The sequence below is a fragment of the Gymnoscopelus microlampas genome (assembly GCF_963454915.1).
Source record: "Gymnoscopelus microlampas genome assembly, chromosome: 1".
Classification (NCBI taxonomy): Eukaryota; Metazoa; Chordata; class Actinopteri; order Myctophiformes; family Myctophidae; genus Gymnoscopelus; species Gymnoscopelus microlampas.
In genome coordinates, this window is record NC_139962.1 from 8,527,723 (window position 1) to 8,551,282 (window position 23,560).

General features: G+C 41.2%; 1 protein-coding gene across 1 annotated transcript in view; it reads right to left on the reverse strand.

Annotated features, from left to right (window-relative positions):
* The window catches only part of kcnq1.1 (potassium voltage-gated channel, KQT-like subfamily, member 1.1), a gene marked incomplete at both ends in the record, with an annotated part of 54,999 nt that overhangs the window by 16,200 nt on the left and 15,239 nt on the right, over positions 1 to 23,560 (reverse strand). The window contains 8 exons of the mRNA XM_084052287.1: positions 1,118 to 1,237; positions 2,389 to 2,484; positions 3,542 to 3,652; positions 4,659 to 4,799; positions 6,738 to 6,834; positions 7,764 to 7,842; positions 11,276 to 11,402; positions 22,652 to 22,742. Of these exons, the coding sequence (XP_083908413.1) occupies positions 1,118 to 1,237; positions 2,389 to 2,484; positions 3,542 to 3,652; positions 4,659 to 4,799; positions 6,738 to 6,834; positions 7,764 to 7,842; positions 11,276 to 11,402; positions 22,652 to 22,742 (862 nt within the window). The remainder of the gene's footprint in view (positions 1 to 1,117; positions 1,238 to 2,388; positions 2,485 to 3,541; positions 3,653 to 4,658; positions 4,800 to 6,737; positions 6,835 to 7,763; positions 7,843 to 11,275; positions 11,403 to 22,651; positions 22,743 to 23,560) is intronic.

Consider the following 23,560-nt stretch of genomic DNA (forward strand, 5'->3'; position numbering starts at 1 on the left):
AATATGCCTGAGTTGTATAAGTAACTGAGACAAAAAACTTTTTTCCCAGTTTCATAAACATAACTGGTTATACTCTCTACATAAGATAAGTTGTTTTGATATGAAAACCCATTTATTTTTAATTTGACCGAGTATCGTATCATCATCCTCTAGTTCCTATAACATAACAAATCAGTGTTTTTTTTCGTAATTTAACGCCATGCTTGATCACACTACAGCGTCACACAAAAGCATGAAAAGTAGCAAATCCACAAGCTCTTTTGAGCTTGTAGATCTGCTACTTTTTTGCTATTTTTATTTATTTGAATCCTGAAAGGTTTTAGACATTTTGAGGTTTCCAACTGACTGGGACGATATATTTGTCTATGGCAGCAACAGTTACAACAAAAGTGATAACAAATATTCCATGGTAGCAGCTGACTGATTTCCTGAATACAAGAACGTTCGCCCCAAAACACGTTCGCCCCGGGTCAAATCCGGCAACCTCGGAGCAGTCGCCACCAGGTATTCCTAAACATAACCTCAGTAAAACTATGCCTCAACCTAACCTTATTCCTAAACTTATCCTCAGTAAAACTATGCCTAAACCTAACCTTATTCCTAAACGTAACCTCAGTAAAACTATGCCTCAACCTAACCTTATTCCTAAACGTAACCTCAGTAAAACTATGCCTCAACCTAACCTTATTCCTAAACGTAACCTCATTAAAACTATGTCTAAACCTAACCTTATTCCTAAACGTAACCTCAGTAAAACTATGCCTCAACCTAACCTTATTCCTAAACATAACCTCAGTAAAACTATGCCTCAACCTAACCTTATTCCTAAACGTAACCTCAGTAAAACTATGCCTCAACCTAACCTTTATTCCTAAACGTAACCTCAGTAAAACTATGCCTCAACCTAACCTTATTCCTAAACGTAACCTCAGTAAAACTATGCCTCAACCTAACCTTATTCCTAAACGTAACCTCAGTAAAACTATGCCTCAACCTAACCTTATTCCTAAACGTAACCTCAGTAAAACTATACAGGAATACAAGAACCTCTGGAGGCGAGCGATCCGCAAACCAAAAAATGGGGGTGAGTGTGTTTTGGGGCGAGTCTTCCGGTTACCGATTTCTTGGGCTTGGGGCTGGACACGGAGGCAGAGGGGAGGAGGTGAGGCCTCTTTCGCACAAACAGCTTGAAGGTGGCCGACTCCGGGTTCTCTACGGCGAAACACCTCCATGACGTCTGCAGGGAGACAGAGGAGAGAGAATACATTAACCCATTCCAACCGGGAACGCATCAGTGTAACCACTTTATCGATATTTTATACTTACGGCTATTCAAAAATAGCAGATCTACAAGCTCATAGCACGACACGAGTGCTATGAGACCGGGACAGAGATTCTTTCCTGGTCTAAATGGCTTAATCAAACTAATGAATAATTCCTACTTAGTGGAAAGTAGTCAGGATTAAAAATTAAAGTCATCAAGATGATGATAGTTGGACGGATAGACCTTTATTGATCCTGAGGAAATTCAGTTGTCATAGCAGCAGCACCGCGGTAAGTAATGAAACAAAGACACAGGTACGAGTAGAGAACACGTACAGAATAGGTAGTAGGGTAAAACTAATTTAAAAAGTATAACATAATATTCACAAAAGAGATGGTATAAGGATTAATTAACATTTGACCTGACACTTGGGCTGGTTTAGGTTTGCATAATGTATTTATTTATAAGCCATCAAACACTGTGTAGATAGAAATAGAAGCATATATATCATGTGCATTCTATCACCCAGAGGTGTAAAGTAACTAAGTACATTTACTCAAGTACTGTACTTAAGTACAAATTTGACATATTTTTTACTTTACTGGAGTATTTCCAGCATTACGGAGTGTAAATTAAGCCAATGGTTCTCAAACCTTTTCATGTCAAGGACCCCCAAATTGACACTTATTAGCCCGCGGACCCCCCATTTGAAAAGATATGCCAGGGACCCCCATAAGAGAAGTTTTTTTTACGGCTCTAGCAGTGATTCTTAACCATTTTAATTTCAAGGACCCCCAGTTTGACATGCATTAGGCTACGGACCCCCATTTAATGGCATTTCTATCTCTAGGACCCCAATTTATATTGTAAAATCAATGGTAATTCAAGAGTGTACAAATGGAACCAAATGGACCCGTTAGGGTCCATTTGGTTCCATTTGTACACTCTCTGAGTCACAGACCTGTAAGGGTCCATTTGGTTCCTAACTATCATTTAGCTGTGGACCCCCTGGAACTCCCTCAAGGACCCCTGGGGGTCCCCGGACCCCACTTTGAGAACCACTGAATTAAGCAATACTTTCATTCTCTGGGCCATGTTTGGCTCTGTGTTGTTATCGGAGTCACCTGGATCAGGATGGCGGCCGCAGGGATCTGTCTGTTGAAGTGTTTCTGTCTCTGCTTCTGTTGCACCTTCAGGGCGAAACCTGAGCCCAGGATTCCCTGTGATCAAACAGCACCATGAGCTTTACTGCATCCACCATGATCCATGAAGAACCACCAATACACACTTTACTCTGTACCTCTCAGTGGCGTGCACAGACATTTTGAGGGGCAGGTGCTCAAGTAAATTATACTTTTTTTTGTTTACTTGGTCTGCTCTTTTTTCCCTCTGAACCTATACCTCTTTGCCAAAAATAGCCGATCTACAAGCCCACAACGCCTCGCAGAGCGAGGCGTTGTGAGCTTGTAGATCGGCTATTTTTGGCTAAAGTTCTCCTCAGAAAAGGGATGCAAGGTTTCGAGTGGTTATGGTAAAAAGAAAAAACATTTCACATAAAGATTTGGCGGATCCCCTGTAGTAACTCTGAGGACCCCCTAGGGGTCCCAGACCCCCTGTTGAAGACCCCTGCTGTAAAATGAAAAAAAAAAAAAAAAAAATCCCCTTTTTTTCAAAAGGGCATTTCTGGTCAAGAGGGCAAAGGGCAGGTGCTCTAGCGCCACCTAGAGTCTATCTGTGCACGTCCCTGCCTCTAGCTCTGTTTCACTACTGTAGCCAGTAAACAGACTGAAAACAGGGTTATAGCACAGAGTGCTGCGCTATGAGCTTGTAGTTCTGCTATTTTTTTTGAAAAATCGTGAAAAATGTGTGCAAATCTTTGAATATATATATATATTTTTAAAGCAAACAATTTTAACTAAAATCTTTGCTTCTGGGGGTCCGTGGAACGTAATATTTTGAGATGGGGGTTCGTGGCCAAATACATATCATTTTGGGGGTCCTTGACGTGGAAAAAGTTGGAGCACCACTGATATTGTAATAAAATGTTAGGATGTTTAGATTATGTATTTGCACAACTTTTATAGATTTTTCAAGAATAGCAGATCTACAAGCTCATAAGTGCCATGCTATGAGCTTGTATATCTGCTATTTTTGAATAGCCAAAGAAATCTTAAAATGACACAGATTAGTTCCCGGATTGAATTGGTGAAACGCACATTTTGGTTTACATGATGAACATTAAGATCCAGATGAATCTCTTTGTATATCTGTACTTACAGCAGGCAGAGCGAAGAAGGAGATGGCAAAGACAGAGAAACAAGACGCGATGGTTTTGCCGATCCACGTCTGTGGAACTTTGTCTCCGTAGCCTATAGTGGTCACTGTCACCTGAGGGAAACAAACAAACACATTATGCAACTAGAAAATGTGCTCCTCGGAGCACAGGTCTCCGCCAGTACTGTTCCTGATTAATCCTGTCTTACCTCACTTCAAAAGATATAAATGATCTTTTGAAGTGACACACCTATTTATAGGCCTCTATTTCATCATGCGTCTCGCTAGCCAATCAAAGCCCACCCTTTCAACATATTGTCACGAGTCACGTGAAGCTTGACCAATGTTAGCTTGGTGGACACACGGAAGGACGAGAACGAAAACATAGTGTGAGGCTTTATTGTCTCCTGGCGGAGACAATAAAGCCTCAGGCATCCTACCGTATGACTACACAATATACCCAGTGGTTCTCAAACTTTTTTTTGGGCTGAGGGCACCCCTGTAAATAACCTTTTCACCCACGGCATCCCTGAATTACAGAATATCCGTTTCCATTAGGAGAGATCCCCAGATACTAGAGACATATGTACTACTTACTACCAAGGGCCCAGCTTCCTGCTTTGAAATTGAGTCTATATAGGAAGTGACAGTTCATATGAATGGCCTGTAGTTTCGCTGTTTTACCCCTGCTGGTGTCAGAATTTATTTTTCTCCATTCAAGTGGATGGGTTTCTGACAAACTTTAGACTAGATTTTCTTACCTTAATAAACATTGTCATAAATACTATATGCTTCCAGTCGCTAGTTTAAAGTCTCCTTTCAATCATCATGATATGCGTTTTGCTAAATTATTATAAATCATTTATTTTAAAATTGACGATAAAGTAGGGTATGCTATAGGAGGGGCGGGATGATTTGATTGACAAGCGACCCAACCAATAGCATTCATTTAGCAATTGATTTCCGGTTGCTTTTTTGGTATATTAAAGATGGTGGATTTGAAATAGTTGAAAAATAGGCTTCATTTACAGTCTGTAGAGTTTGGGGGCGTCACGTTGTCCATCTCTTTTATACAGTCTATGCTTACTACACATGCTATACCAGACATCCATGTACCTACAATTCCCCACCACAAGGCGTCAGCATAGCTGCCAAACTCTGTATCTCCATTTGCGTCCACAGCGTCCTTCTCCGCCAGGTACACAAAGTAGGAGGAGAAGATCAGGCCCAGGAAGCCGATGTATAAGGTTGTGATCAGTTCCTGAAATGCATATTATCCACAAATATACATGAGCAGTGTTGGGCAGTAACAAGTTACTTAGTAATATATTCAGTGGCGGAAAAAGCACTCAAATGTTTTACTTAAGTAAAAGTATCAATACTGCAATATGGATATACTCTGTTACAAGTAAAAGTCCGGAATTCAAAATATTAGTATTGGCATCAAAATGTACTTGTACCACAAGTAAAACTACTAATTATGCAGGATGTCCCATTTCAAGTTTTCAAATGTATAAAAGTCATTTGAAAAGAGCAGATCTACAAGCTCACAATGCGTTGCATCGTGACGCATTGTGAGCTTTGTGAGCATTGTGAGCTACCTATGTTCTTAAACAGATGAGACAAATAGGAAAATGAAAAAGAAAAATCAAATAAACAAGATCCAATAAAACAAGAGCTCATACAAATAATTGACAACAAGTACTGTAGGCAAGGCTAAGAGGAAGGGTCAGGGTAGTGTTTCCTGAAGAGGTGGGTTTTCAGCCTGCAGCGAAAGATGGGCAGTGACTCTGCTGTCCTGACATCAGTGGGGAGTTCGTTCCACCACTGTGGGGCCAGAACAGAGAAAAGCCGTGACCGTGTAGATCGGCCAGAAACCAGGGACGGGGACGAGGCGGCAGACCGAAGTGGTCGGGTAGGGGTGTAAGCATCGACCATAGCTCGGAGGTAAGAAGGAGCTGTTCCTTTCACTGCCCTATAGGCTAGCACCAGGGTCTTAAAGGGACTACACCATGAATTTTAACTTTTTCTTATTTTTTGTGTGTTTTTGGTCTTCCCTACCTCTCTTCTATCCCCAAAAATACCCCAGTTTGAACACTCAGGCTTTCACAGCAAATCTGGGGTTTTCTGTAAATTGGTCTCAAAACAGGCCAAACGGATTTGCACCCTGACGTGACGTCACGTCAGGGTACAATCCCTCCCGTTTTTCAGTTCCAACCAAAAAAATTAAATATATATTTTTTTCTTATTTTTTTAAAAACTTTTTCCACACAGAACCAGGAGATAACATGCATACAAACTGGCTCAATTCAATAGCGCCCCGTGCCAAACAGGACAATGTGGTATTGCAGGTGAAAGTGCTTTATACGCCAGAGAGAAGTTAGTTGGAATGAGTATATCTGAGGCTTGATTTAGGCTCAAAAAAACCTTTTGAAAAACGTATGAGGGACATAAACAATATTAAATATTATTATTATTTTTTAAATTCATGGTGTAGATCCTTTAAACTCGATGCGAGCCGCTATACAGTTAGACAGTTTACACCAGTCAAGTGATGGTTGGTTGTCAAGCTGTTGCCAACAAAGTTCCTATAGATGTAGTGTGCAAAATGTAAGCCAGATTTATATGTATGTGCTACAGCAGAGGTCTTCAACAGGGGGTCCGGGACCCCTAGGGGTCCTCAGAGTTACTACAGGGGGTCCGCCAAATCTGTATGTGATTTTTACATTAACCACTTCACCCAAACATCCCTATTCTGAGGAGAACTTTAGCCAAAAATAGCAGATCTACAAGCACACAACGCCTCGCGCTGCGAGGCGTTGTGCGCTTGTAGATCTGCTATTTTTTGCAAAGTGGTTTGGTATAGGGGGAAAAAAGAGCTGACTAAGTACAGAGTGAAAGGTCAGGTTTACTAAGTATTGTTTAAGTACATGGTTAAATGTCTGGAAATACACATTATCATGAATCCAACATGATAGTGCTGTGAAACAAGTCTATGAAGCTGCCTATGAAATCTATGAAAAAATACATATTTTACACAATATATAATGGGGGTCCCTGCTTTATCTCGCTCTCAGCCAAGGGGTCCTTGGCCTGAAAACGTTGAAGACCCCTGTGCTACAGTAAGGACCCCACTTTGAGAACAACTGCTTTACTAAACTGGGACGTGTGCTGTACCGTACCTGTGCTTGTACCGTACCTGCCGATGGATGAAGACAACGGAGCCTAGAAGACGCCAGGTTCCTCCCTGTCGGTCCACATGCAGCATACGCAAGATCTGCAGGAACCGAATCCCTCTGCAAAACAACGACCAATGTACAATTTACAATTTATGTAGCAGACGCTCTTAACTCATTCAGCCAATGACGTGTAACACGAGTAACAGTCGAAACCGTGTTTTCGGTGTTTTCCGCTAGATGGCGCCGTCCCCCAACCTATGAGTGATCCTATGACTTCTGGAGAAGAGTAGATCCCCGATCTAATGTTAATGGTCGATTACATTTTCTCTGCTTTCTTGTTTTTTTCTGGCGAGAACAAGCTATGTTCAACAGCCAATAACTAAAGAACAGAGGGTCGTGACAAAAACTGGGTCGTGACGAAAACTACAGATTCTGATTCTACAAACATACAATATGCACTCACACACGCATGCATTCATGTTGGAGTATAAAAGAAGTGAGTCCACTGGGGAGTAGCCTAGTAGATGTGACAACTACTACTACTACTACTACTACTACTATTACTACTACTACTACTACTACTAGATGTTTACGGACCTCTGCTCCTTCAATGATCTGGTCATTGGAGGCACCATTTTTCCACACATCAAAATCCATAAGACTACCTGGACCTCGCCAGATGGAAAAACAGAAAACCACACAGACACACAGACCAGTGGCGTGCACAGACATTTTGAGGGGCAGGTGCTCAAGTAAATTATGATTTTTTGTTTACTTGGTCTGCTCTTTTTTCCCTCTACACCTATAGCTCTTTGCCAAAAATAGCCGATCTACAAGCCCACACCGCCTCGCAGCGCGAGGCGTTGTGGGCTCTAGCACCACCTAGAGTCTATCTGTGCACGTCCCTGACACAGACACACGCACGCACGCACGCACGCACGCACGCACGCACGCACGCACGCACGCACGCACGCACGCACGCACACACGCACACACACACACACACACACACACACACACACACACACACAGTCACAGTGTCTTACCTAACTGCAGAGGTGGCGAACACCTGTCCTTTGGAGCCCACTGTCAGTACAATCATCGAGGCAACGACTACAATCAGGTCTGAATGGAGACAGACAGAGAAACACATTATGACTAACAGCATGTCACCTTGCAGTGGTGTAAAGCAACTAAGTACATTTACTCAAGTACTGTACGTAAGCACAGTTTTGAGGTATTTTTCACTTTACTGGAGAATTTCCAATTTTCAGTACTTTTACTTTTACTCCACTACATCTCAGAGGTAAATATTGTAGTTTTACTCCACTACAATTATTTGAAAACTTTTAGTTACTAGTTACTTTGCAGATATTCATTATTATATAATAAAACATACATTAACCACTTTAGCCCTATTTTATACCTAGGCTATTTGAAAATAGCCGATCTACAAGCTCACAACGCGTTGCATCGCGACGTGTTGTGAGCTTGTAGATCTGCTATTTTCAAACATTTTAGTACTTTTAGTTTTGGTACTTTAAGTATATTTGGATAATTCTGGACTTTTACTTGTAACACATTCCCTGCCAATCACGTAAATCTACGTTTTTTTTCTCTGTTTTTCTCACAGAACCAGGAGATCCGAAGATGTACTGCTCCATTCACTTCCTGGTTAATTTATTTGGGAAATAACCTGCATCTCGGCTCCTGTGTTTTACTATGTATTTTTGGCGAAACATGCTATTTTTAACAGTGGATAACAAGCGAATGTGTGTGTGTGTGTGTGTGTGTGTGTGTGTGTGTGTGTGTGTGTGTGTGTGTGCGCGCAATTGTGTGTGTTTGCGTGTATTACTATCCTTGTGTGGTCCAAATGTCACATGTGAGGTGGGTGACTTTTCTTTTTTTGCACAAGCATTAAACATTAAAGAAGCTTGTCAAAGAAAACAACAACAACAACATGTCACAATCCGCTCATCGGACCGTGGACTGTGACTTTATTATTTAGCCCTTGTCTGACCTTATTTGGTATTGGACCCTTTTGGCCACCCTTTCTGTTGTATTGTTCCCTGTTCTCCTTGTACCTTTATTTTGTAGTGTTGTTGTGGTGTTTCCTGTCTGCCCTAGTAGTTGCTTCCTGTCTTGTCTCGTCAGTATGTCCTTGCATTTTTAGTTCACCTGTGTCTTGTTCTGTTCCAGCCAATCATGTGTTAATTGTCCTTTGTTCACAGCTGTGCCTAGTTAGCAGGGTTGGGAAGTAACGGATTACATGTAACGCCGTTACGTAACGGAGTACAAAAAAAAACGTAACGGTAACGTCCTAGAGTACATTTTAAAATGTGTAATCTGGATTACAGTAACGGGGGTGTTGTAACGGGCGTTACAGGAGGGTTACGTTCTCCCCTTCCCCTCATTAATTTTACAAACAAGTTATAAATTATTATAACACCAAACAGCCACCTGCAAGAGCGCACACTAGTCCGCACACAGACCGCAATGGATTGGAGTTGAGCGCAGCGCGTCTCTGTGTCAAAAATCCTCACAGACTGGAGGCTGCTAATGTTGCATCAACAGCGGTGTTGCCAGACTTTGCGAGAGAAATAAGCAAATAGGTCTATGAAAACAAGCACAAAAGAAGCGACTATAAAAGGCCACATAAGCACTTCATAGCTATATATGTCGTCCATTAAACAATGTGCATATTTATATATGTTGGCTATTTGAAAATAGACGATCTACAAGCTCACAACCGTTCTACCATTATTTACAAGCAACTTCAGAAAAATGAGCCCAAAGTGGCTTATAATAATCAGACTAGGCAACACTACAGACTCTTTTTCGTCCTCTTTGCAGCGCTGTTCCTGCATAAAAGCCTTTACTCTTAACCTTAAACTGATCAGATGGTTTGGTTAAAGGGACTATAATCTATTAAAGTGTCTTTCTTTGGTTCTGATTGTTACTAGGTTCTGATAGTAACTTGGTATATTCTATTTATTTTATCTAGTCTATGTATAGCCTTCATCAGCCTGTCAGTGATGCGTTTTCAACAGAAATGCGCATATTGGCAGTCAGCTGTGTAACACTAACTGATTAACGATGGCTCGTTGAGCCTGTATGCGCATTTGACCACATAGCAATCAACAGCACTAATTAATGTCAGCTCTGTGTGTGTGTGTGTGTGTGTGTGTGTGTGTGTGTGTGTGTGTGTGTGTGTGTGTGTGTGTGTGTGTGTGTGTGTGTGTGTGTGTGTGTGTGTGTGTGTGTGTGTGTTTAATGTCCAACTGAATGTTTTCTGTAGTGTAGATATCAAGTCTGGGGGGTCTCCAAATATTTGCGTGATAGGACCTTTTTCTTGTATTTACATTAACCACATGAACCCTAATATCCCTATATTCTGAGGGGAACAAGAAGAGGTAGAGGGGAAAAGAGCAGACCAAGTACAGAGCCTAGGCTCAACTTTACTAAGTACTGAGAGTTTGACATGTCTGATAAATACACTGATGACAGTGCTGTTAAACAAGTCTATGAAGCTATCTATGAAATCTATGAAAAGGTTTAATCTGCAACACAAATTTTATACAATATGTAGTGGGGGTCCCTGCTTCATCTCTCCCTTAGCTAAAAAAAACCTTGGGGACCCCTGCTGTAGTAATCAGAGTAGACCCTCTCCCTCACGCTAAACTTAAATGACTTCTACGTTCCACTTCTCCCCAAAAAAATGACAACTTTATTTTCCATCCTGAATGACAAGCCTAATATTATTATTGTATTTTGGCTATGTGCGATAACTGCAAGCCAATGTTCAGAGATTCAGTATTTGTCTTAATTTCTTTAATTAACATTTATTTTGTTGGCAATAATTCAACTGTCAGCCAGTGTTTTGAGACATATTGTCTTTTATTGCTACAAAATAAATGATAAAAATAAATTCTACATGCATAAATTATAATTTAAAAATATTTTTAAAAATGAAAAGATCGGATCGGGAAAGATCAGGATCGGCAAATACTCAAAATCAAAAGATCGGGATCGGATCGGGAGCAAAAAAACGTGATTGGGACATCCCTACTTAAAAGTAATCCAAAAGTAACTGAAAGTAACTAGTTACTTTTTAAATGGAGTAATCGGGATTACGTTACTAACTACATTTTTTAGCAAGTAACTTGTAACTGTAGGGGATTCCTTTTTAAAAGTAACCCTCCCAACCCTGCTAGTTAGTCCCTGTCTATTTATATGCCCTTCTGTTTCCAGTCTGTGTTGATTCATTGTTTTGTTGTCACAGTGTGGCTAGGTTACCTAGCCTAGCCTTGCCTTGTTTTCCCTGTTTAGTTAATAAAACCCCTGCATCTGATCCGTTCTGTCTCCGCGTCACTGTCTGCGCTTGGGTCCTACAACTCCCTGCCTCGCATCGTGACACAACACCAAAAAAAATCAAGATATTGTTTTGATTTTATGCCTGATTTATACGTGTCGTGCCCAAAAGACAGCAGATCTTAAAAACTTTAAATGTCCTCCCGTGTATGGCATACATATTTCTATGATGCATTCATTCACAAACCTATAATGGAGATGGGCTTCCTGGCAAAGCGCAGTCGTCCCCAGAAGCCCACATATTTGCTCCGGCAGCCCGCTGACCAGAGACGAACAAAGTATTCCGCGCCGAAGAACACCACCAGGACTATCTCCTGCCATGTGGAACAAACAACCAATGAGGGAGAAGGAGAGATGGAGAAAAAAGAGAAAAATAATTAGATCAGGGGTCTTCAACAGGGGGCCTGCTGGGACCCCTGGGGGGGTCCTCAGAGTTACTACAGGGGGGGCCACCAAATATTTGTGTGATGGGAACTTGGTCCACCAGTGTTGATTTTGATACCAAATTTGATTCAGTTTTAGTCATAGTCTTTTGAATAAAATTCCGTTTTAGTCATATTTTAGTCACCTGAAATGTTTTTGTTTTTGTCTAGTTTTAATTCGACTAAATATAAGATTATAGTCGACTAAATCTACAGTTGATTTGGTCGACTAAAATATATTTTGGCAGTGCCTTGATGGCGTCGTAATGGCTGATTTTACACTTGGTTGCATGCTGAAAATAGCAGATCTGCTATTTTCACAGCGCAACACCCGAGCACAACCAAACATAAAATGACGTCTTTTAGTTCTACTGGATCTCTTCTCCACTAGTCCCTCACTAACATTTTAGTCTTAGTTTTTATTTGTTGACGAAATTGTCAATATATTTAGTCTTAGTTTTAGTCATCATTGCTCAGTTTTTTATTTAGTTTTCGTCAGTGAAAAATGGTGTCGACGAACATTTTTCGTCATAGTTTTAGTCGACGAAATCAACACTGACTTGGCCCAACTTGGGTCCCTGCTTCATCTCTTTTTCAGCTAAGGGGTCCTTGGCCTGAAAAGTGTTGAAGACCCCTGAATTAGATGTTACTTTTGCTGCAAATCATTCAGGTCGTTGGTTGCCGAATAGATCAGCTCTTGTCAGCAAGTGATGCCGTCTTACATGAAGTATAAATTAGGCATAATAATAACAATAGCTGCATTCCTGCTATTTCTCAGGAAAATAAATGTTCTCTCAAATCGCCACTTTCAACCTGCCGTACCTATTTTGGTCATGTCAAGATTTTCACAAACTTATAGAAATAGCACAAATGACAGATCTACAGGTTTTATTATTTCTACACCAGTAAACCTGTGATGTGATAATACAGTTTGAAATAGTAGTGTAGTTTGTACTGTTTTTGTGTAACACCAATAGACCATCGTACGACAAAGTACAAACTTCAGTTTCAAACTGTATTATCACGTCATCACAGGTTTACTGATGTAGAAATGTGGGTAAATTATTCATTGTGTTGTTCAACCTCCCTTCATTTGCAGCTTCAAGAGATAGAGAAAGAAACAGGAAAACAGGTCAGATATCAATATGAGCAGTGATGCAGTGGTGGTTAGAAATAGCAGGGGAATGAGGCAGTTGAAAGTACAACATAAACCTTTGTCTCGTCTACTAATCATTATGATGATTATTATTGATAAAACTAGAACAAACACAGCACCTCATATATCTGTCTGAAATGATAAACATGGCAGCCTTGGTATAAAGCCCTTATTTCTTTCTCTTCTGTTCTTTAGTATTTAACCAGAGCACGCACGCACGCACGCACGCACGCACACACACACGCACACACACACACACACACACTAAGACAGGCACAGATGCACTCATTTTCTTTACATTGGCGTAAAGCCACCCTGTAAATGACATTTAAACGTAAGTCTTGTTTAGTTTTTTCCTCTGCAGCCAATCCCTGCTTCACACACTTACACACACTTAGACACATTCACACCCGGGAGCTGACCAGTACAACCACAGTTTTATATTGTCTCTGTCGGGTGGAATATATGTCCAACACTGTTACTTTTCAGGTTTCAAATTCAAAAACCGCAAAAGTTGCAGATCTTTGTCCACTGAGCAGCTCCACTGGGGCAGGTTTGGGGTTATGGGTCTTGCTCAAGGGCACTTCAACAGGGGGTGAGGGGGGGGGGGGTTGCTCATTCACTTTGTTATATGTCCCCAAAATATCTAGGGCATGTTGTAAAAAAGCCCGGCGGCATACTCCAAATGAAGTCTAACTTTATTCGGCTTCAGCAGGGCTCGCCCGAAACGAACAAAAGTGTATTTTATACACACTGCAGTTCTGCTCTGAGTTCTGAATGTTAGACTCGGCCTCTATATATACAGTATATAGTGCTGGAACGGAGGTTTCACCACGCACAGATCTCTGCTGTTTGTTTACATCAACCTCTAACGTGCTTTGACATAATTTGTCTCGGAGATTTCACTATTTCTGGCAACAGACACAGTGGACGGGGGTGCTATCTCTTTCCCATGGATGGATCTGGTTGTGCTTGTCAAATGCACATATGGAGTCAAATGCACATAATAGCCCCTGTCAAATGCATATGTATGGAGATTAGATGTCATGTCAAATGCACATACAGTATATGGAGATCAACATGCACTGTCCTGCACAACATAAACCAAATGCACATACCATATGTGGAGATAACATTTTCCACATGCACTGATGTCACACACAACAGAAACCGTGTCAAATCCACCTCATATGGAGATTTTCAGGGAGATTTGCACTGATACAGCAGTGGTTCTCACTGAAACCATGTATGATTAGACGTGTCATTCTTTATTCATCCAAAAAACACGATGATGATGAACAACGCCAATGTGTGCGTGTGTGCCCTGGGTGCCTCTGACATATACTAGAAATGTGCGGCCCGAACCTCTAAAGTTCGACACCTACGTGCCACTGCCGATGTGACAGATACCGTATGGCCATATCTGGAGATCTGTGTGTCTGTCAGTCCTTGTCCCTTGGCCTATTTACATTCATGCACTATAAGCTTCATTTAAAGGCTGTCGCTTTTACCCCAGAAGCTTGTAGGTCTGTTCGTTTTGGCGAGCAACACCGTCGTATGACGCAGTACATAAAGGTGGCACACATCTGCACGTACACACTGGTGTGTCTCCCTCTATTCTATTCTATTGGGCTTTATTCTCCCCCCCCCTCTCTCTGTGTGTGTGTGTGTGTGTGTGTGTGTGTGTGCGTGTGCGTGTGCGTGTGCGTGTGCGTGTGCGTGTGCGTGTGCGTGCGTGCGTGCGTGCGTGCGTGCGTGCGTGCGTGCGTGTGTGCGTGCGCACCGGGGGCCCATGATGGTCCACTTGTTTTTCACGGATGTGGCAACACCGATCCGCTTGTTTTTCACGGATGTGGCGACACCCCGGAGACCCGTACACTGTGCACCGTACACAACGTAGGTGGGAGGAACCTCAAGGTTTCGTAAATTCTCCAACTCTTTATTTTTGAAAAAAAAAAAAGATAGTTAGATGTTCACGCAAACACCTGTGCTATGTTAGCTATAACATACTTCCACACCCAGATTTTCCCTGCCAGTATATGGGGGATCTAACTGGGAATCTTTCATCTACAAGTGTACTCCTCTAACCTCTAGTGCACTGCTGTGCTCTCTATAGATTCATGTAAGCTTTCAGTCTGACCTACACTGATCCTTGAGCACAAATGGACCCAGAAAATCAATCTCATCTCACTGTTACAGAACCATGTTGGCCACTAATGAACTGGAGGAACTGGAGCCAGTGATTGCCTGCCCGTGATCACCTCTCCCTTAAACGTTGATGAGCGTTTTATAGATGAAGCCACCGCTGATAGCAAATCAATACATGTGTTTAACCCATTAAGACCGGGGAAAGCATCTGTCATTTTAAGATTTGAACCACGTTAACCATTATCTTATACATGGGGCTATTCAAAAATAGCAGATCTACAAGGACCTTGTAGATCTGCTATTTATTTATTCATTTTTATCGTGAAGAAGATTGCGAATCTTTGAATGTATATGTTTTTTAAAGCGAATATTTTAAACTCAAGTCTTTGCTTCTGGGGGATTCTACAAATGTCTTCTAAATCCTAACAGTTGTTGCTATAATATCGGTGGTTCGCTAACATTTTTCATGTCAAGGACCACCCCCCCCATTTCAAAATGTTTTGTTCCAGGGACCCCCAGAAGCAAATATTTGAGTTAAAATGTACACACATATTCAAAGATTTGCACACATTTGCACGATTTTCTTTAAAAAGAAAATGCAGATCTACAACCTCGTAGCTTGTATATCTGCTATTTTTGAATAGCCAAATAAATCTAAAAATGACACAGATGCGTTCCCGGTCCTCAATGGGTTAAAATGGACTTTCAACAGCGGCGATGTGATTCATTTGTGGTGAATGATTAGGAAACACGGAGCAGTCTGGCAGGAAGTAACGCAACAGATGTTTCATTCTACAGGAGGGATTCCAGCTGAGGATGAGGAATGATTGGAAATGGAAATTCCATCTCTATAAGTCTCTGGGGTGATATTTCCTCTCTCCTCTAATATCCTCATTTGAACTGGAAGTTCAAGTCGGTCCGCCATATATATTGACAGTCATGTCAGGTTCTCTCATAGCTGATTCAGGGAGCAGCGGGGAGCAAATCAGTGTTTCCACAACCTTGGGGGGGGGGGGGGCGAGGGCGGCAAAGATCACAGAAGCCTTGTCTGTTTGAAGGTAGTGTTAGCATAGTATGCAGTGGGAACCATAGGCTTACATATATACATAATCCTTCCACATCCTGCACACATGTTTCGTTTAACCTATTAAGACCTGAGGTTCCGATTCTACAAAATATTTAGATTTTGAGCTATGAGCTATGAGCTTGCAGATCTGCTATTTTTGAATAGCCAAAGAAATCTAAAAATGACACACAGATGCGTTCCCGGTCTTAATGGATTAAGGTCATCACGCACGGACAGGGAGGAGGAAGTGTTTGAAGAGCATGGCGGCTCGTTTGTTTTACGAGTTGCGGTTTGGGAGTCGGTGATATTTAGTACACACACACAGGAGGCCACAGCTCGACTGAAGAAGTCAGAAGATAAGCGACAGATGGATAGCGCTGTCCTACTGTGCCTTGTAGTTTCTGGGCGGGTTGAGAAAAGTGGAGCTTCGCGTACTAGGAGACGTTATTGACTGTCCCACCGTAGTGATGTCTAGTGTCTGTGACGTACAGAGACTAATACATCAATAACACAAAAACCCTACGGGAGGGAAAAAAAGGAGAAAACAGAAAAAAGCACAGGAAAAAGCACACCCACGCGGGTTATTGTTCCCGCAACTGAACTGTGACATATCCAGCATCTCGCTCCGGCTGTGTGGGCCAACGACAGATCTGGCCGTAGCCAGTAGGTGAGTGGGGGGTTGTTGACATAAGGGGGGACGGTGCCGAGTTGTTTTAGTTTGCCATGTATACACACGCACGCACGCACGCACGCACGCACACACACACACACACACACATTTCAGGCAAGGGTAGCTCCTATCTATGGTATTTAGCGAGTCGGTAGGAATAGCCTGTGACAGTAGTCCAACATTAAACAGATATTGCACGGGAAAAAAAAAAATTGTGTATAATGACAAATGATGTGTGGGATTCTGAACCCCAGGAAGACTAGCAGGTATCATTAGCGCCAGCTAATGGGGATACTTTTAATGTAAATGAATAAATACTTAAATAAATAAATGTCAAAGGAGCTACGTGTTAGAAAAGCTGGTATGCTCCACTAAACTTTAGATAGACGTTTCTAGACTGACACATGAAATATTTTCCCTCTACACGTGTGCTTCAAGGATGGGTTTAAAAGTAATAGTCGATAGTTGTGCTAGCAGAGATATGAATGAACAAGAAGATGAAAAACGAAACAATGTTCAGGCTTAAAGATTAGCACATGCAACAACGCCCCTGCTTTCATTTTTGTTTTCTTTCACAGATTTTTGTCAAGATGTGAGTCTTATTTCATTTTCGGATGAAGTGGGCCAAACAAAAAAAGTGCTAAACAAATGGATTGTGTTTTTAATACATACAGCCCCATTCCTTTGAAATGCCAGTCCTGTGAAGAATGGCTCGTTCCTTGATGAAAGCCAGTGTTAAAAGCTTTATCAGAGCATGCTGCACCTCCATACAAACAACAGATAGTTCTGTGTATGTTAACCTTCCCTGTAGAAAGATTTAACACTCCACCAAGCTTCTGTGTCGCAGGGAGGGAGATAGAAAGAACAACACTATGGGCCCTATTCTTCTTGCCAATGCTGCCCGCTGCCCGTGAATTAAGCAAAATGTCCCTGTCCCTAAATGGTATCTTGTGGCTGCTATACCCGCTATTCTCCGTTATTTGCGCTCGGAGGTGTGCTGAGTGGGCGTGTTGTTGCGCTTTCCCTAAAATTGCTATCTTGCCCACACACGTTTTTTTGTCTATTCAAAGAAGACACTAATTTGTGCCATGTGTCGTGCGCAATGCCATTCGCTCCGTTCAGTTTAATCAATTAATTGATTAAAAAAGCTTGGGCCGAAAATAGAGCCCAATAAGTACAAACCCAAACCCATGGGTACAAACTGGAGAAGTCCAGCGCGCTTCAGCCAGTTGAAGGTAGAAGGGCTCATCGATGCGAAACAGGGACAATCAGAGAGAATAATACCTGGGCACTTCAGAGGAGACTACTTGAATAAAATATATTGGAGCACTGGACTGGTCTACACGTATTCATTATTCATCAGGGGTGACTGACATTTGGACTTGTGTCTTCCTCAGAGTCAAACTGTTTGACTCTCTCTCCTGAAGTGCCCGGAGGTATTATTCTACTGGAGATCGTGTCTCAACCAGTGGTCCAAGGACTATTGGTGAGCCCAGGCATAATTACAGGTGGCCCTTTGGAAAATGAAAGGCGAACGTTTGGTGAAAAATAGCCAAACTACAAGCTCACAACAACGTGTCACGTTGCAATGCGTTGTGAGCTTGTAGATCAGCTATTTTCGGCTAAGAGATTTGGTGAAGAGGGAATACTAATAGATCCCTGGGATCCCTGTCAACAAAATAGTGTATGTGGTTTAAAGTGCTTAAAATGTAAACAGACAGGGGAGCACGCACACGCACACACACACACACACACACACACACACACACACACACACACACACACACACACACACAGTAATATCGTAAAATATAAAAGTAATAAAACACAGCACTGCGACACAATTAGTACAAAACACTGACGTTGGCCTACAAAGCAACCAAAGGTATGGCACCCCCGTATCTTCAAAGCCTGATCCAACCCTACAACCCCTCCCGCTCTCTCAGATCAGCTAACACAGGGAAGCTGTCAGAACCTTCTCTAAAACATCCGGGACAACGCTCCACACATCCCAGACTCTTCTCCCTTCTGGCTCCCAAACTATGGAATGAACTCCCCATTGCAGTTAGAACTGCAGACTCACTCCCAATCTTCTGCCGTAATCTGATGACTCACCTCTTCAGACTCCACCTTAGCCCGTAGCACTTGCCAATTATGCAAAGGTTAAAATGTAACTTAGATAGCATGTTATGTAGACAGATGCCAGGTCATTGTTGGCCTGCCGCCTGGCATATAGGCTGATATAGGTTCTCGGTTTACGTATGTATTAGGTATTATTAGATTATTGGTTTACTTACGTGTTACTTTGTAATTAGATTACAATTTTTATGCATTTGATGTATTATGTGTATTATCTTGTGTCCTTGCTCACTCTGTAAATCGCTCTGGATTAAGAGCGTCTGCTAAATGCCTAAACTGTAAACAATTTATTAAAATTGTGTTTGACACAAAAACAACGTATTTACGCCCACAACCCCTTCTGGGGAAAAGTCTGTCAGAAACAAAAACAAACAAAATATATATATGTTTTGGTTAAAAACACAGTGGTTGCAGTGCTTATACTCATAAAGCTGAGCCAAAGGGCTGCCTGGTGACTCAGTCAGGTACAATTATACACGGACCATATGTGCATTAATCCTGGTGAGAAAAACAACCAGCGTTTGACTCAGACCCCCATCTTGTCTTGCATTTCTCTCTCTCTCTCTCTCTCTCTCTCTCTCTCTCTCTCTCTCTCTCTCTCTCTCTCTCTCTCTCTCTCTCTCTCTCTCTCTCTCTCTCTCTCTCTCTCTCTCTCTCTCTCTCTCTCTCTCTCTCTCTTAAATGTGCCCACCCCTGCTCTAAGTGCTAAATGGACTGCATTTATAAAATGCCTTTCTTTCTCCAAAGCACTTTAAAATGTGTTTCACATTCACTGATGGCCAAGCTGCTTATCAGCAGCAGTTATGGGCTCTATGCTCTATCTAATGAAAAACGAAATATGATTATTTTGGGGGGTCGTAGCCTGAAAAGTTTGAAAACCTGTGACCTACTTACTGTATCTGAAAATAAAGCATACACATGCCAATAAATAAATAAATAAACCTGTGCCAAACACAGGGGTCTCTCTCAGCACCGGTCAGGGTTCCCACTAATCCCCGGATTGAAGTCACAGATTAATGTGACCGTGTGGGATGCCTTCTTATTATGAGCCACCTGCACCATATAATGTCTTTATTCACTGGTCAAGGTGACACTGAATGTTACATGAGGCCTGCATGGTCCAGCCAGCACCTCAGACCCCCTAAGGTACTGCTTCTCACAGTGAGGTCCTCGGATATTCAGAAATAGCCATTCTACGAGCCCACAAAATGTTGCGATGCGCTGTGTGTGAGCTTGTAGATCTGATATTTCCGAAGAATGTTCAATCAAATTTCGACCAACTTCTTTAGCCTACACCTGCAAACCAGTGAGGTCTCTTATGGGGGTCCGCGGCCAAATAGAAAAATAAAAATGTTTGAGAACCACTGCTCTAAGTATGTATTATTAGAGAAGTCCCCATTCATCTGCCTACAAAATTAACCTGTTGTCCCCCAAGCAGAATATACAACAGGATTACCTTTATTTAATTTACCCTTGATTTTCCATTTAATGAGCTGGCAGGAGATAATTTATCACAGTAACACATATGTTAGGTTTTAGAGATTCTAAAATAGATGCCCTGTGCACTACACACATCTTATTATATAGTGTGTGATGTGATGTGTTACTTTTTGCCAAAGTTCTCAGAAAAAAAGATACAGCGCTGTATATTTCCTGTCCAAAAGGTTATTTATTTAACTTATCATTGATTCTCATACCTGTTACACTTGACTATACTATATGTATGTTCATACAGGGATTCACAGAACATTAGCCTGGTTGTTTGAGTAAAAGTCATTCCTTTTGGGGGTAGTAGATATGACTCACTGCTGCCACCTAGTGGAGCAGTTACAAGGTGTGGCACTGATCAAACACATGGTCAAAACCACTATGTCCTCCTGAGCACAAAATGATGAACACAATCTAAATCATTGTAAGAAGACAGATCAAAACAACAATTAGTCACCGATCTCACAAAAAACAAGTGAAGGTGAACATATATAACACAGCATTTTATAGGACTGGTTCTTAATGTGGGGACTATGGGGACCTGTAGGGGTCCTTAAGAGGGGTCCAGGGGGTCCCCAGCTAAATGATTGATAATCATGAACCAAATGGACCCGTTACATAAATTGCAATTTATTTTTCTGCAGTGGGTACTCAACCCCCCACCCCCGGCAACAAATGCAAAAATCAAAGCGGGTTGCATTATGCCACAAACACGCAGCACCATTGTTTGCTGGTGAGTATACGTGTGCCAGTCTCAGTAACCAGTTGGTGCATATTGTGCTTCTCTGATACTGATACCCTATAATCAGTGTGTAGATCCCTCGCAAATCACACGCCAACAACGTTTTAACCCCTTATTTAATTAGCTGGGTGCAGTTTTAATTTGTATTGCAATAAATTATCTCTCTCTCTCTGTCTCTCAGCTTTGAAAACACAGCTTAGAGCAAGAGAGAGAGAGAGAGAGAGAGAGAGAGAGAGAGAGAGAGAGAGAGAGAGAGAGAGAGAGAGAGAGAGAGAGAGAGAGAGAGAGAGAGAGTACATTTCCAGACGTAGATCTGTACAGTTTGCTTGGCTGATGATGAAAACAAAACTGAAACAATTATTTAACAATCAGACTTTACAGATCACAGAGAGAGGATTGAATGACAGGAAAGCAGTCCTATCCATTTTCGCCGTGGGTGCTTGGTGCCTATGACTCTGAGAGGGTACATGGAACCGTATAATGGGTCGATTTGGTTCCACCCTCAGAGTTAAATTAACACTGAGGATTTTACAGTGTAGATTGGGGTCCTAGGGATTTGAAAAAAAATGTGGCCAAAGAAGGCTTGTCAAACTGGGGGTCCTTTAAAGAGGTGAAGTCTAAGTGGAGGATTTATGTTCCGCCGTAGGCTATAGACTACCTCTTTTCACTGACGAAAATTAAATAAAAACTAAGCTATGATGACTAAAACTAAGACTAAATATATTGACAATTTTGTCAACAAATAAAAACTAGACTAAAATGTTAGTGAGGGACTAGTGGAGAAGAGATCCAGTAGAACCAAAAGACAAGTCATTTTATGTTTGGTTGCGCTCGGGTGTTGCGCTCTGAAAATAGCAGATCTACAAGCTCACAACACATGCAGTGTGGCGCGTTGTGAGCTTGTAGATCTGCTATTTTCAGCATGCAAAAATCAGCATGTAAAATCAGCCATTACGACGCCATCAAGGCACCGCCAAAATACATTTTAGTCGACTAACTCAACTGTAGATTTATTCGACTATAATGTTATGATATTTAGTCGACTAAAACTAGACAAAAACTAAAACATTTCAGATGACTAAAATATGACTAAAACTACGTGGAATTTGATTCAAAAGACTGTGACTAGAACTGAATAAAGATTAGCTGTCAAAATCAACACTAGTTGGAAGTCAGCTATTTTGTAGGATGAAGTGATCAGTGGTGGTAAGTAATTAAGTGCATTTACTCAAGTACTGTACTTAAGTACAATTTTGAGGTATTTGTACTTTACTTGAGTATTTCCAATTTCCAATACTTTTACTTCTACTCCACTACATCTCAGGGGCAAATATTGTACTTTTACTCCACTACAATTATTTGAAAACTTTAGTTACTAGTTACTTTTCAGATATAAACTATGATGATAATGAAACATACATTAACCACTTTAGCCCTATTTTATACATACTAGGCTATTTGAAAATAGCCGATCTACAAGCTCACAACGCGTCGCATCGCGACGCGTTGTGAGCTCGTAGATCGGCTATTTTCAAATATTTAGTACTTTTACTTTTGATACTTTAAGTACATTTTGATGCCAATACTTTTGTACTTTTACTAAAGTAAATTTTGAATTCTGGACTTTTACTTGTATCAGAGTATTTTTATATTGCAGTATTGGTACTTTTACTTAAGTAAAGAATTTGAGTACTTTTTCCACCACTGGAAGTGATGCTTGGGTAAGACTCACCACAGAGAAGAGTGTGGTATGGGCCAGGGCCTGGTACTGCTCTATGGTGGACAGAACACTGAGGATCAGACAGGACAGAACGATGAGGAACCTGGGAGACATGAAGCACAACAACACAGCAATGCTTAGGAACTCATTAAATCCGGGAAAGCATCTCTGTCATTTTAGATTTAGTTGGATATTCAAAAATAGCAGCATGTAGATCTACTGTCTTTTTTTGAAAAATCTTGATAATTTGTGCAAATCTTTGAATATTTATATATTTTTTAAAGCAAACATGTGTAACCCAAATCTTTGCTTCTGAGGATTCTGCAAATGGCTTCTAAATCCTACTTTTTTTTCTGAAAAACGTATGTTGATATAATATCAGTGGTTCTCAAACCTTTTCATGTCAAGGACCACCCGAAATCATTATGTATTTGGCCGCAGACCTCCATCTCAAAATATTTTGTCCCAGGGACCCCCCCAGAAGCAAAGATTTGAGTTACAAATGTTCCCTTTAAAACATTTATATATTCAAATATTTGCACTTAATGGTCAAGATCAAAAATAGCAGATCTACAAGCTCATAGCACGGCACTGAGTGCCGTGCTATGAGCTTGTAGATGATCTGCTATTTTTGAATAGCTTGAAGTATAAAATATGAATGAAGTGGTTACACAGATGCGTTCCCGGTTACAATGGGTTAAATGATCAGGTTTTTGGTTAAACATTTTTTAAACATTTATATTATAATACGATATGCTGATAGTAATAATTGCTAGTTGATAGTGTTTATTCAGTCCCTGCCTCTCTAGCTCTTTAAAAAACACAAAATACAGGGTGGGTTGCCACTTTTATCCTATCACGAAAGAGAAACCTATAACAATCAACTCCAACTACTGTAAAAGTATTATGTATTAACATACT